General features: G+C 41.8%; 1 protein-coding gene across 2 annotated transcripts in view; it reads left to right on the top strand.

Annotated features, from left to right (window-relative positions):
* Nucleotides 1-16,042, top strand: part of CNTN5 (contactin 5) — a 2,193,251-nt gene that overhangs the window by 1,995,868 nt on the left and 181,341 nt on the right. For both annotated transcript variants that reach the window (XM_073582945.1, XM_073582944.1), the window contains one exon: nucleotides 4,137-4,286. In XM_073582945.1, the coding sequence (XP_073439046.1) occupies nucleotides 4,137-4,286 (150 nt within the window). The remainder of the gene's footprint in view (nucleotides 1-4,136; nucleotides 4,287-16,042) is intronic.

Here is a 16,042-nt window from a genome sequence, read left to right as displayed (position 1 = left end):
TGCCGCTTACACCTAAAGAACATCTCTTGAATCCCCCCTTTTCTCACCATTGAGACAATAAAAACCATCACTGTCACCCTGATCCATTCCCACCTGTACTACTGTAATGCTCTATTAATTGGCCTCCCCCTCACTCGACTCTTCCCTCTACAGTCCATCCTTAATGCAGCAACCAGGGTCATCCATCTTGCTAATCGGTACTTGGACGCGTCCGCTCTTCGCCAGTCGTTACACTTGCTGCCCTTTCATTACTGGATCCAATTCAAAGTACTTGTTCTCACCCACAAAGCTCTCCACAGTGCTGCACCCCCCCTACATCTCCTCCCTCTTTTCTGTCTATCGGCCTAGCCCATCGCTGCGCTCTGCAAACGACTTTTGACTAACCTCTGCACTAATCCGTACCTCCCACTCCCAACTCCAAGACTTCTCCCACGCTGCACCAATCCTCTGGAATGGTCTACCCCAAGAAATTAGAACCATCCACAACTTGCACAGTTCTAGGCACTCCCTCAAAACGCATCTGTTCAGAGCGGCTTATCACGTTCACTAATCAAAGTCATTCTATGTGTAAGTGTGCGTGTGTAGCCCATTCACTATCTCCATCCATCCCTCACTCCCTCAAGATGGCTGGACCATCATTGTAAATATATCATTGTAAATACACACCTGTACACTGTATCTCCCCATGACATGGCACCAGATGACACGATTCCGCAAAACTTTCTGCATCTGCAGATGTAAATATTGTGTGTGACCATGTAGTGGTTGTGATGTGAGTCGTAACTTTTTGTGGCTTTTGTTAACATGGATTGATTTTATACCATGTGAAATTTGGATTCCTGGCAAATTTTTCAGAAAGGTAAGGGAGGACACATCTGTACTTTAGCGATCATCCGCAATGGTGAAATCTCTACCATAAGAAACCTGGGGACTACTCTTCATCTGCTGTAGGCAGGCAAAATAATTACTTTTCTTCCCCAGAGTTTACTGCATGGAAATGGTAAAAATAATAATTACTAATCGGATGACGGTAATATATTACAATTATTCTGTGTATTTTCTAAGTTTGAAGCTGACAATACCAGAGTCCGTGATTTCGAGATGTGACTTTGTCTTCCAGACTTGCACTCAAATTGTATTTTTTTGTGTAAGTAAGCGAACCACCAGCACCGACTTTTCCAATGCCGCGGAATATTTGTTGCTCTGCGGCTTGCGCGATGTTTACAGTGAAGGGTAAAGTTCCTGATCTCTGGCACACTTTTTATCGCCACCTGAAGCAGTAAATTGCCTATGTATCAACACTTTCAAAATTGGATCACAAGCCCAAATGCCTCCAGCCATCAGGCTCTTAAAGAAAAGGAATAATGTTAGGTTCATGAAACCCGAAAGGCTTTCTATAAGTAACAAAAAAAAGCAAAATGACTGCGGCGCTTTCTCACTTTTATTGCTAAAACTAATATAATCTGTCTGAAATGTAATAACATATTGTATAAAACAAAATGTATTAAAAGCACCTCACTCCATGGCCCTGCTAAGCTGTAGTCAGCTGTTTATGGCTTCCAAAATTAAAGACATATTTTACAGGTTGGGAATACTTTCATGAATTTATTTGTAATACTTTTTATATATACAGTATATATATATATATCTGCACACTTTTGGATAACAGCAGAGTGCTGGCACTTGCTAAAATTTCCTTTTTTTAATCTTTAAAGGGAATCTGTCACCTCATTTTTGCCCTATCAGCTGGCGGCACCGCCATCAGGGGCTTATCTACAGCATTCTGTAATGCATTCTGTAATGCTGTAGATAGGCCCCCAATGTAACCTGAAAGATAACAAAAAAAGTTAGATTATACTAACCGGGGGGTCCGGTCCGGTGGGTGTCACAGTCTGGTCCGATGCCTCCCATCTTCTAGCGATGACGTCCTCCTCCTTGCTTCTCCCTCTGCTCCTGCGCAGGCGTACTGATCTGTCCTGTTGAGGTGCGCAGGTGCCGGACCTCTCTGACCTTTCCTAGTGCCTGCGGTACTCTGCTCTGCCCCCAATAGGGCAGATAAAGTACGCCTGTGCAGGAGTCGCGGCAGAAGTAAGAAGGAGGACGTCATCACTAGAAGATGGGAGGCGCCAGACTGGACTGAGACACCCATCGGACCAGACCGGACGCCCGGGTGAATATAATATCTCATTTTTCTTATCTTTCAGGTTACATCAGGGGCTTATCTACAGCATTACAGAATGCTGTAGATAAGCCCCTAATGGCGGTGGCCGCATCTTATAGGCCAAAAATGAGGTGACAGATTCCCTTTAAAGAGGATTAGAAATTTGTTTGGGTCCTTAGAGAAGAGAAAAAGGATTTGTAGGACCCTGGTCCAGCAATCCCATCGGTAGCCTGTAACTATCGGACCAAAGCCCGACCACTGTCCTCTTACCTGCCAGCATACACGGCACCACTTCTGATTAGAAGTCCTGGTCTGATGTCATTATTGCAGCATAATGTTATACTTGGGCTTCTAATCAGAAATCGCAGCAGGGATGCCGTCAAGTAGAAGGAGAATCTCAAGAATCTGGCCAAGCAGCCAAGAACTACTGATGTGGCAATAGAACCAAGGTCCTGCTAATCCTTTTGCTCAACCCTAGTCCCCCCAAAATAAGTTTATTAAGATTTCATGGTCCTGGGAACCCAGCAATAGTGCTCATTTTTCCTACAGCTCCCCCGCAGGAGAAATGAAGAATTGCCGCATTCTAATTACTATAAAATGGACATGCAGGGTCCATCCCTATGGGAAATTTTTCTTAAAGGCGCTCACTATTTTGCTGCAGGCACAAAAAATGAACCAGGTAACATATGCATTAATCCAGAGTCCCTTAAGAGGCTACTAGACCATGCAACGCCTTTAATGATTCAATCTGCAAGGATTAAAGTTCTGGGGAGCTCATTCTAAAATCTATAACATGGTCCCCAATTCTAATTTACAATAACCACAGATGTTATCAGATGAGCACCTACAATAGCACTCCCGGCCTCTCCTCCTAGTGTAAGAGGTTAGAAGAATGCTGTGAAAGATGGTATTTCTGCTACAATGCTGCCCCCGGAGTGTGGGAAGGGTAGTACAGGAGATGAAGTTCTTACTTTGCTGAAAAGGAGGAGTGGAGAAAGCAGAAGAATTGGTTGTATATTGGCCAAAATGATGTCCCCCTGCATTCACAAAAGTACCCAAATTAAAGCAAAGCTCTGAACTCACTTCCCAGATGGTCATCCCTTTTAGGAGCAGCTTTTAGTGAACATTTTTCTCATTGCAACCACATAAGTTAAAACAAACAATAAAAAAAGTCTTTTTAATGTGTTTTTCTTCTCACTGTATACTTGAAAAATGCCTCCATAAATTGAACCTGTTAGCAGGTTTTTGCTATGTTATCATAATGTAAGAGCAGCATAATCTAGGGGCAGAGACCCTGATTCCAGCGATGTGTCACTTACCTGTTAGATCAGCAGAAGAGAAAACTGGGATTCTATCACATCTGCTGCACCCAGTAACCTAAGAGATACATCGCTGGAATCAGGATCTTGGCCCATACATCATGCTGCTGTTGGATTACATGGCAAAAACCTGCTGACAGACTCCCCTTAAATGTATTATTTGGGGTATTTTCAGCCTATGGTCAATAAAATAAAAAGAGATATGCATCTCCTCTTAGTAAATATTGTATTTCCTTGACAGGGTTGTGACCAGTGCACTATGTACTTCGCTTACGGCGTAAAGTAGATCTGTCAGTAGATTTGACTATGTAAACTAACTCCATTATTAAACAGATTTTAGACTTGATGAGGCTGGTATACTTGCTATGAAAATCCATGTAGTCAAAGTCAGAATTATATGAGTCTAGCTCTGAATTTCCTACTTTATTGCCAGCAGAGAAAACATCGAATCTGCCATGGATTTTCACAGTAAGTACACCAGCCTCACTAGGTCTAAGGGATTTATATATATATATATATATATATATATATATATATGTATACACTCGAGAAGTCCGAAATGGGCACACGTTGTACCCTAAAACTTTGGCTATAGTTATTTTGTTACAATATTTTACATCTAGATTTGTGATGTGATGTCCTCTATTTTTTCACAGTTCCTGACATTATAAGTGGGGACATGGAATCGGCCATGGCGGTCGATCTGAATCCCTGGGTAGAATATGAGTTTCGAGTGGTAGCCACTAATAACATTGGTACCGGAGATCCCAGCATCCCATCCCGAGTCATCAGAACCAGCGAAGCAGGTAACGTAAACCGGATATTATACCGCCGTAACGACTGATGTAAGAAATCTAATGAAGCAGTTTGTCATCTCCGGCCGTAGAGAGTCCACCGCTTTGTTCCTGGAACTCTTCCTTATTTGCCTTATTGGAGAGCAACCTGCTCATCTCAGTCTCTCTAAATTAGAAATGCTTGTTAATTATATTTTCTATTCCTTGGATGTTTGTGCCTGAAGTTAGAGGAGTTTACGCTGTAACATAGGACATGGACAATTATAGAGGTTACTTGGTGGATGCGTAGAGAAGTATGTCCACATTGTTCAATGTCATGTTAGAAGGGTCGACAGGCGTTTTGGTGCCCAAATCCCAACCAGCAACTGCAATCCGTAAGGTAACATTAGCAAGAGTTTTGTTCATCTGCAGCGCCCCCAACAGGGAGAATGAGGAATTTAAATCAATTAGTAATTCTGGAAAACATAAACTCAAAACTCTTTTACCCGTCACTCATCCGGTCCCCATTTCATCTTGTGATCTTCGCCACTCGTTCTGACGTTCATGGACCTTTCACACTGAGCTGGGACTTCTGGCTCTGATGAGGCCCTGAAAGGTTCTGTGCAAACACCTAAAAGGTCACAAAATCATGACATAATGCCATTTTTTTATACTTTTTGATGGCCCTTTACAGTTTAGAAAAATGGCGAGCAGCGACCCCCATTTTGCTCGAAAAATTTAAAAAATGTGTGCATTTTGGTGAATGTGGATTCTGTTAGCAGAGTAGAAATCAATTCCACTTAATACATCATTGTACAGAAGGAGGAGGAGGTGAGCTGTGATATAATCTATTGTGAATGGTGGATCCTGTCCTATCTACTGTATATAGAGGTGTTATCAGTAATTGTCCAGGAGGGGGAGGAGGTGAGCTGTGACATCACCTATTGTGAATCGTGGATCTTGTGTGTATATAGAGGTGTTATCAGTAATTGTACAGGAGGAGCAGGTGAGCTGTGACATCACCTATTGTGAATGGTGGATCTCGTGTGTATATAGAGGTGTTATCAGTAATTGTACAGGAGGAGGAAGTGAGCTGTGACATCACCTATTGTGAATGGTAGTTCTGCTCCATGCGCTGCTTCCATCTGACCGCAGCCAGAGCTGATTGTAGCTGACTGGTAGAGAGTGCTGGCTGTCAGATTTCCCCTTATCTAGTGCAAAACCTCTTTAATACTGCCCGCTGGTCCTGTAAATTCCTTCCGCTTTTAGTTGACCAGACATGAGTCAATGGCATATGGTCATCCCAGTTTTGGACCCACCATCTTCTGTGAGCTAGAATGGAATGCTGCTCAGTAGGATTGTTTTCGGAAATGGCTCCCGACCAATGCTCCAAACTTATGGTATGTTGTACAGTTGTATGTGTTGTCAACATTGTAAAAGAACATATACCACCTGGTAACTCATTTTGGTCGGTGCACATCATCATAAAGTGGCTGTAATTTTCTCTTGGGATTAGAGACTAGTGAATTTTTCTAAAATTGTTTTCTAAACATTTGCACAAATTCAGCCATTGAGTGGCACAGAATTTACTTTGTGCAATTCGAATATGCTTTGTATAGATGTGCGTTATGCCCTGAAGTTTTGTCTAGATCCCAGAGCATAAGAAATGTAACATAGTAACATAGTTATTAAGGTTGAAGGAAGACTTTAAGTCCATCTAGTTCAACCCATATCCTATCCTAACCTGCCCTAACATGTTGATCCAGAGGAAGGCAAAAAAAAACCCATGTGGCAAACAGTAAGCTTCACATTGGGGAAAAAAATTCCTTCCTGACTCCACATACGGCAATCAGACTAGCTCCCTGGATCAACGCAATATTAAGGAAACTAGTGTATATACCCTGTAATATTATACTTTTCAAGAAAGTCATCCAGTCACTTCTTAAATTTTAGTAGGGAATCACTCATTACAACATCATATGGCAGAGAGTTCCATAGTCTCACTGCTCTTACAGTAAAGAATCCGCGTCTGTGAGTATGCTTAAACCTTCTTTCCTCCAGACGTAGAGGATGCCCCCTTGTCCCCGTCACAGGTCTAAGAGTAAAAAGATCATTAGAAAGGTCTTTGTATTGTCCCCGCATATATTTATACATTGTAATAAGATCACCCCTAAGCCTTCGATTCTCCAAACTAAATAACCCCAAATGTAATAACCTGTCTTGGTATTGCAGACCCCCTAGTTCCCTTAATAAAAAAAAAGTATAATACTCACTCCAGCACCCACCTGTCCCATTGTGCCGTTCCCTCCAATTCCGGCACTTTTCAGAGCGCGATCAATAGGCCTGGTGCAATGTCATGATATTGTAAGGTTTAGTCAGCACAAGTGGAGCTGAAGAGCCTTGAGGAGGGATAAACCTTACATAACCTCACGATGGTATGATATTGTCTGCAGATGATCGAATCCAAAGCACAGAAGGCACGAGGAAGGAACAGTCAATGAGCATTTTAATTCCTTCAAATACAGCAATGAAGAATATTTAGAATTTAGAGTCCTCAGTGGTTGATACCTTTTATCTACTGGGTAACACGGTACAAAGATATATATCTTTCCTGTTTCAAACACAGCAGGAATTTACAGTAGTTTGGGGTTAGTTAATAATATCAAACAGTGAAAAACAGCAATAAACCATACAACAGTACAGTTATAATAATGGGAAAAGTCTCTCCATAATTTTTCTTTTCCTACTTTGGTTTTACCCTGTCCTCCACTCCCCGGTGCATTCCTCTGTTATATGTGAGTAAATATTTGTGTGACTGGTATTTTCCATTTCCCCTGTTCATGTTACCTGTTAGTTTGGTTGGTGTACTATGGTGCACTACTGCTCCCTTCTTCTCTGGGTAGGCGAAGGGTACAGATGGAGAGCAGATTCAGTAGATAAGGCAAGGTATGTGGCCCCAGCATTTTCACCTTCAGAAGTAACCATTAGGAACAGGGAAGGAGCCTCTGGTCCTGGGTCATCCAACAACAGAGTCGGGACAGCTGCAAGTTTTCCTGATAAAGTTTATTAAAGAGCGTTGAGCCTCCTGTGCACCAACCGGCCCCCACCCCATCTATTGTCCTAATCCTAGCCAACTCCAGTACAGTATGTTATGGCTGAAAGTGATGGCCTTGTTCTCTGGTGCCGTCCTTTTATATCCTCCTCTGATCAACGTCTCTCCATATATCTTCGGGGATTGACAATCTGCGGGCATCTCCTAGGTCCGGAGCAGAGAGGACTTGGTCACGATTCTCCACAGGCTTCACCTGGACTTGGGGACTTGACTGGCATGGGGCAAAGGTTCTGGTCTTGACCGGTGCAGCCTGGACTCTAGGTCTTGACCGACGTTGGTGGGTCTGTTGGTCTCACTGGGCATCATCTTGGCTTTGCCTGACAGTGATCGGCACCTTGGTGGAGCATACGTTTCGCTGCGGCCCATCACACTGGCTTCAGCGTTGTCTCTTGTCTATGTCTGCACCGCTCCTCTTCTTGGCTCCAAATCCCCCTGTGGTTTGGTGCAGGGCTTTTATATCTAGGAACTCTGTTCTACAAAGCACCTGACCAGGTCCCACATAAGGACTGTCTTCCACTGAAAATCTTTTGGTGCCATTTGGTTCTGCCTAGTTTCGTCTCGTAAGCAGATAGCAGTTTTTCCTTACTAATGGCCCACCATCCAGAGGCTCTTCAGAGGTACCATTACTTCCTCTTACAGTTACATGAGGCTTAGAAGGCGTTGGAGGCACAAAAGATCCTTAAAAAGTGATTAAAAAAGTTGAGTGCTGCGCTACAAGATAGGTGAGAGGGACAGTGAGAGTATTATGTTCCTCTTTTTTTACACCTTTCAAGATCTAGAATAAATGCAGCAAATTAGTTGTAGATTTAAACCAACTGAATCACATAGTTTCAATTTATGAATCGATCTTCTCATGTAAAATAAGGATACATTGGAACCACATAGTGTCCTCCATGGAACCCCTTGCACTCAACTGTGATCTGTAAGGAAATGTGAAGAGTAAGTGTTCAATTTCCCTAGACCATTATACTTGGTGAAATGAAGATTTACACTACGACCATTAATGTCAATGGGATGTCTGTATAGTTAAGGACACGACAGGTTGTCCAGCGCGGGAGACACTCTTTACAACCACTGTCGAAAGTGATGTGGATTCTAAATCACTGCCGCCCTTGCTATACCATGAAAAAGTATTTTAAATTGCTTTGCAATATTACAGCCTCTTAAATTTCCTAGTACAAGACAATAGGGAGGTGTGTACTGTGAATGAACACAACCAGTATTATTAGACATCTCCAACTTGGCTACAGGCTGAACCTTTTACATTGTGCATGTTTTGACGTACCGTGCCGAGTGATTACTTCAATCTTTCATCCTGCAGGCACTAACCTCTTCTGGAAGTGAGAGATAATAGCAATAACCATATGGGAAGCATATAACATTAACATACATTGGTGAAATGGATGCAGAGTAAGGGATCCGGGGAGGAATCTTAATTGCTATTACCAAAGTCAATATGCAATTTATTTTCCCCTTCTCAGACATAGATGTAATTGCCAAATGTTTTACTGGGAATGTGATTGCCTTTCTTCGGGTCAATATAACTATAACTATAGGACGAGTATTCCAGCAGCCTACAACTCAATAAAGATTCATCTCTGCGGTCACCCCCCCCAACTACTTCTTCCCGTTGTAAGCGCCCTTCACAAAAACAGCATCATGTGAAAATGGAAATGGGAAGGTTGCCATTTTTTATCGCTTGTATTTTAACGTTATTGTCCAGTGGCCCGGACTCTGTGGTTTGCACCCACACTCTTTGATTGGTGCTGCTTTGTCCCCTTTTTGTGGAGTTTTAGATATAGATATTAATATGGTCTCACCTGGTGAAGTGGATTGTCTACTCCACAGGCAGGGTGAGCAGCATGGATCAGAGGCAATACTGCAATGGAATGGGCCTTGACAGCTGGCATGTTGATCAGCGAGGAAAAGGGCAAAAGGGTATGCGGAAGGCAGAGAGACAAGCAGGACAGGAAACATCAAAAGAGCAAAGCCAGGAGTGTGGATACACACAAGAGATGTATAGACAATATGAGACTTATAGCAGGTGAATGGTTAAAAACCTAGGCATATGCATTCAAGGACTTACAGTAGACAAATGGCTAATTGCATGATAGCAGGAATGAATAGGCAAAGTGGTTTCTTGTTTGGAGAGATAGAGATATTAAAAAAGGAGATAATAATTAGGCACAGTGCTCGCAAAGACATTGATGTGAACATCAAAAAATGATGTGAATGATGTGAACATCAAAAAAAACCAGGGGAAGAGTCTTGAGGAGATCATTTGCATATTCCCAGTGCCTTCTGGGATAAGTGAAGAGTCTCCACGAGCTCAACGATCACTGGGTTTTGGCCGTTGCAGCTGAGAAGAGGAAATCGGAAAACCAGGGGAAGAGTCTTGAGGAGATCATTTGCGTATTCCCAGTGCCTTCTGGGATAAGTGAAGAGTCTCCACGAGCTCAACGATCACTGGGTTTTGGCCGTTGCAGCTGAGAAGAGGAAATCGGAAAACCAGGGGAAGAGTCTTGAGGAGATCATTTGCATATTCCCAGTGCCTTCTGGGATAAGTGAAGAGTCTCCACGAGCTCAACGATCATTGGGTTTTGGCCGTTGCAGCTGAGAAGAGGAAATCGGAAAAACCGCGCGCCGAATTTTGGCTCATCTTTCATCGTTTTTAAGAAATCTCAAGATGGAAGAGGCCAGGAGCCATTTGGTGAGCTGCATTTCTTGCTACATGTTCACAGATTTACCAGTGGAAAAGCCAAACTTCACATGCCACAAATGCAAGCTTGTGTCCCTGTTGGAGGAAAAGTTGCAAAATCTCGAAGAGAGGTTAGCTACGTTGAAGATCATTAAGGAAGGTGAAGAGTTCTTGGACAGAGCAGAATTATCTCTTCATGTTACAGAAAGAGAAGAAATTCGAACTGCACCTGAAGAAACAGAGGAATGGAGACATGTGACCCAGAGAAGCAGGAGGATCAGGAGGCAGTCAGCACCCATACTGCTCAGAAACCAGTACCAGGCTCTCACGCAGGAAAACGATGAAGAAATACATCAGGATAAGACTTTGCCAACAAGCAGCAACCTTGTACACCTTCAGAGTCCTCCTGGATGGAGAAAGAAAAATGTTGTGAAGAAGAAACGGAGAGTGGTGGTCATGGGGGATTCCCTGTTGAGAGGAACAGAGGCCGCTATCTGCAGACCGGATATAACTTCAAGAGAAATGTGCTGTCTTCCAGGTGCAAAAATTAAAGATGTGTCTGACAGGATATCAGGACTCTTCAGACCTACAGATGACTACCCATTCCTGCTACTACATGTGGGGACAAATGACACCGCAAGAAACGACCTGGAAACCATCTGCAGAGACTTTGAAGACTTAGGCAAGAAAGTGAAAGAACTGGGAGCGCAGGTGGTCTTCTCTTCCATCCTCCCAGTGGATGGCCATGGAACAAGGAGGTGGAATAAGATTCTGCAGGTGAACAACTGGCTACGTCGATGGTGCCGTCAGCAACGATTTGGATTTCTGGATCACGGAGTGAACTACTTATACGATGGACTACTTGCTAGAGATGGGGTGCACCTTACGAAGACTGGAAAGCATGTATTTGGAAGTCGCCTTGCTACACTTGTAAGGAGAGCTTTAAACTAGAACAACATGGGAAGGGAAGCAAAAGACCAGAAAAAGCCATACACCTGACAAATGCTATTGAGAACTCTGCTATTAGAAGTGGAAAGGAAGAACAAAGACGAAAGAATCTAATTAATAAAAATATTGGAGAAAGAGAAACCAATCACAAACTAAAATGTTTCTATACTAATGCACAAAGCATGGGCAACAAACAAGGAGAATTGGAACTACTAACACAGGAAAAGAAATATGATGTCATTGGAATCACTGAAACTTGGTGGGACAATACACATGATTGGAATACAAGACTAGAAGGATACAACTTATTTGCAAGAAACAGACTTGATAAACGAGGAGGGGGTGTCGCATTGTATGTTAGAAACGCGTATATCTGCACAGAGATTGAAGCTTCAGAGACTGGGAGTTCTGTGGAAACTGTTTGGGTAAGAATACAAGGACAGAACAATGGAAAGGACACCATTGTAGTCATTTACTACAGGCCGCCTGTGCAAGCTGAAGATATGGATGAACTCTTTATGCATCAAATCGCCAAGTTCTCCAAAAAATATGACATAGTTGTCATGGGAGATTTCAACTATCCAGACATTTGTTGGGAATCTCTCTCAGGCAAAACTAACAGGTCAAGGAAATTCTTATCCTCTCTTGCTGACAACTTTATCTTCCAAAAGGTAAGGGAGAAAACAAGGGGAACTGCTACCTTGGATCTAATCCTTATAAACAGGGAGGAAATGGTTGAGGAGGTAAAAGTGGCTGGGACCCTAGGAGGTAGCGACCATGCTATTTTAGAATTTTGGATAACTAGAGGCGGAAGATCTGTGAAGACTCAGACGTCAAGGTTAGATTTCAGAAAGGCAGATTTTAAGGGATTCAGAAAGAGAATTGGAGGGATCCAATGGCTGGATATCCTTAAAGACAAAAATGTCCAGGAAGGATGGGAAATCTTGAAAAATGAAATTCTCAAAGCACAGTTGTTAACAATTCCGAAAAGAGGGAAGAATAGGAAGCATTTAAGGAAACCAGGATGGATGAACACAGAACTTAAGCACATGCTAAAAAGGAAGAAAAAAATGTTTATAAAATGGAAAGAGGGAGGCATATCTAAAGAAGAATATAATGCTGTCTGCAGAACCTGCAGGGCACAAATCAGATTAGCTAAAGCTGAAAATGAATTGAGGCTTGCAAGAGATGTCAAAAGCAATAATAAAGGATTTTGGGGATATGTCAAAAGTAAAAGAAAAGTCAAAGATGCTATAGGATTTTTACAGGATGAAAATGATGAAATGGTAAGACAGGATGTTGAGAAGGCTGAACTTTTAAATTCCTATTTTGCATCTGTTTTCTCTCAGAAAGGAAATGTAACATCAACTGTTATTAACTGTCCTATTAAGGGAATAGAAGAATCCAGGATATCTATAAACAGAAAGATAGTGAGGAAACACTTAGCTAACCTAAATGAATTCAAGTCTCCAGGTCCAGATGAATTACACCCCAGAGTACTGAAGGAGATAGCAGAAGAAATTTTTGAACCCCTCTCCATAATCTTTGAATATTCTTGGATAACAGGAGAAGTGCCAGAAGACTGGAGAAGAGCAAATGTTGTTCCTATCTTCAAAAAGGGGAAGAAGGTGGACCCAGGCAACTATAGGCCGGTGAGTCTGACTTCTATACCAGGAAAGATCTTTGAACAAATTATTAAACAACATGTATGTCAATACCTGGATAAGAATGAAGTGACTAAACAGAGTCAGCATGGGTTTGTAACTAATAAGTCATGTCAGACAAACTTAATTTCCTTCTATGACGGTATCACTGATTGGGTGGATCAAGGAAATGCTGTAGATATAGTATATCTTGACTTCAGCAAAGCATTTGACAAAGTCTCTCATACAATCCTTATTGAAAAAATGACTAAGTATGGAATGGACAAGGCAACTGTTAGGTGGATTCATAACTGGCTTAGTGATCGGACCCAAAGAGTGGTCGTAAATGGCTGCACATCCAGTTGGAAGAATGTCTCAAGTGGGGTACCACAGGGCTCTGTCCTGGGCCCTGTATTGTTCAACATCTTTATCAGCGATTTAGATGAAGGAATTGAGGGTAAACTGATTAAATTTGCTGATGACACAAAGCTAGGAGGGATAGCTAATACTAGAGAAGAGAGAGAAAGGATTCAAAAAGATTTAAATAAACTGGAGAAGTGGGCAGCAACTAACAGAATGGTTTTTAACAGGGAGAAATGCAAAGTACTACATCTGGGCAATAAAAACGAAAAAAGCATATATAGAATGGGAGGAATAGGGCTAAGTGACAGCACATGTGAAAAAGACTTGGGTATACTAATAGATCACAGACTGAATATGAGTCAACAGTGTGATGCAGCAGCAAAAAAGGCAAATGCAATTCTAGGATGTATTAACAGAAGCATACAGTCTAGATCACGTGAAGTCATTATTTCCCTCTACTCCTCTTTGGTCAGACCTCATCTGGAATATTGTGTCCAGTTTTGGGCACCACATTTTAAAAAAGACATCAACAAACTGGAGCAAGTTCAGAAAAGAGCGACCAGAATGGTGACCGGTCTGCAAACCCTGTCTTATGAGGAAAGGTTGCAGGAATTGGGAATGTTTAGTTTGCAAAAGAGAAGACTGAGAGGAGACTTAATAGCTGTCTACAAATATCTAAAGGGCTGTCACATTGTAGAAGGATCAACTTTATTCTCATTTGCACAAGGAAAGACTAGAAGCAATGGGATGAAACTGAATGGGAGGAGACACAGATTAGATATTAGAAAAAACTTTTTGACAGTTAGAGTGATCAATGAGTGGAACAAGCTGCCACGAGAAGTGGTGAGTTCTCCTTCAATGGAAGTCTTCAAACATCACCTGTATGAACAGAGAGTACTGTTCTCTCTCTGCAATGTCATATTGTTCTTGGTTGTAAGGAATGGTAGTCTGGAACACGATTCCATCCTTTTTCAAAATAGTTTGCACCTCACCACTTGTATATTTGGTTCCATCATCTGCACGCAGGGCTTTCGTCATTCTTCCAAATTTGTTAAACACTGCAGCAAGATAATCTTCAAGTTTCTTTGGCACTTCATCCTCACTGTGAAGCAGGTAGGCGACTGTATATCCGGAGTAGTCATCAATAAATGTGAGAAAATATCTCTTCTTGCTAGGAGTTTGAACACTCATTGGACCACATACATCTGTACGTATCAGATCCAGAGGCTGTGCAGAACTAGTGGTGCTTATTTTAACCCCTTCACCCCCAAGGGTGGTTTGCACGTTCATGACCGGGCCAATTTTTACAATTCTGACCACTGTACCTTTATGAGGTCATAACTCTGGAACTCTTTCATGGATCCCGGTGATTCTGACATTGTTTTCTCATGACATATTGTACTTCATGTTAGTGGTAAAATTTCATTCAAATAACTTGCGTTTATTTGTGAGAAAAACGGAAATTTGGCGAAAATTTTGAAAATTTCGCAATTTTCCAACTTTGAATTTTTATGCCCTTAAATCACAGAGATACGGCACACAAAAAACTTGATAACTAACATTTCCCACATGTTTACTTTACTTCAGCACAATTTTGGAACCAATATTTTTTTTTGTTAAGAAGTTATAAGGGTTAAAAGTTGACCAGCGATTTCTCATTTTTACAACACCATTTTATTTTTAGGACCACATCACATTTGAAGCCACTTTGAGGGGTCTATATGATAGAAAATACCCAAAAGTGACACCATTCTAAAAACCGCACCCCTTAAAGTGCTCAAAACCACATTCAAGAAGTTTATTAACCCTTTAGGTGCGTCACAGGAATTTTTTTGAATATTTAAAAAAAAATGAACATCTAACTTTTTTTCATAAAAAAAATACTTCAGGTTCAATTTTTTTTATTTTACCAAGGGTAACAGGAGAAATTGGACTGCAAAAGTTATTGTGCAATTTGTCCTGAGTACGCAGATACCTGATATGTGGGGGGGAACCACTGTTTCGGTGCATGGCAGAGCTCAGAATGGAAGGAGCGCCGTTTGACTTTTTCAATGCAAAATTGGCTGGAATTCAGATTGGACGCCATGTCACGTTTGGAGAGTCCCTGATGTACCTAAACAGTGGAAACCCCCTACAGGTGACCCCATTTTGGAAACTAGACCCCCCAAGGAACTTATCTAGATATGTGGTGAGAACTTTGAACCCACAAGGGCTTTACAGAAGTTTATAACGTACAGCGGTACAATTAAAAAATCATATTTTTTCCACAAAAATGATCTTTTCACCCCAATTTTTATTTTCCCAAGGGTAACAGGACCCTAAAAGTTATTGTGCAATTTGTCCTGAGTACGCTGATACCCCACATGTTGGGGTAAACCACTATTTGGGTGCATGGCAGAGCTCAGAAGGGAAGCAGCGCCATTTGACGTTTTTGGCTGGAATTGAGATCGGACACCATGTCGCGTTTGGAAAACCATTGATGTACCAAAACAGTGGAAACCCCCCACAAATGACACCATTTTGGAAACTAGACCCCCTAAGGAACTTATCTAGATGTGTGGTGAGAACTTTGAACCCCCATGGGCTTCACAGAAGTTTATAACATAAAGCCATACAATTAAAAAATCATATTTTTTCCACAAAAATGATCTTTTCACCCTCAATTCTTATTTTCCAAGGGTAACAGGACCCTAAAAGTTATTGTGCAATTTGTCCTGAGTACGCTGATACCCCACATGTTGGGGTAAACCACTATTTGGGCGCATGGCAGAGCTCGGAAGGGAAGCAGCGCCATTTGACGTTTTTGGCTGGAATTGAGATCGGACACCATGTCGCGTTTGGAAAACCCCTGATGTACCAAAACAGTGGAAACCCCCCACAAATGACACCATTTTGGAAACTAGACCCCCTAAGGAACTTATCTAGATGTGTGGTGAGAACTTTGAACCCCCATGGGCTTCACAGAAGTTTATAACATAAAGCCATACAATTAAAAAATCATATTTTTTCCACAAAAATGATCTTT

The sequence above is a fragment of the Dendrobates tinctorius genome, unplaced genomic scaffold (genome assembly GCF_039654945.1).
Source record: "Dendrobates tinctorius isolate UK_male_01 unplaced genomic scaffold, ASM3965494v1 ptg000075l, whole genome shotgun sequence".
Taxonomy (NCBI): domain Eukaryota; kingdom Metazoa; phylum Chordata; class Amphibia; order Anura; family Dendrobatidae; genus Dendrobates; species Dendrobates tinctorius.
The sequence above is the reverse complement of the archived record's forward strand: the minus strand, read 5'-3'. Positions and strand labels throughout refer to the sequence as shown.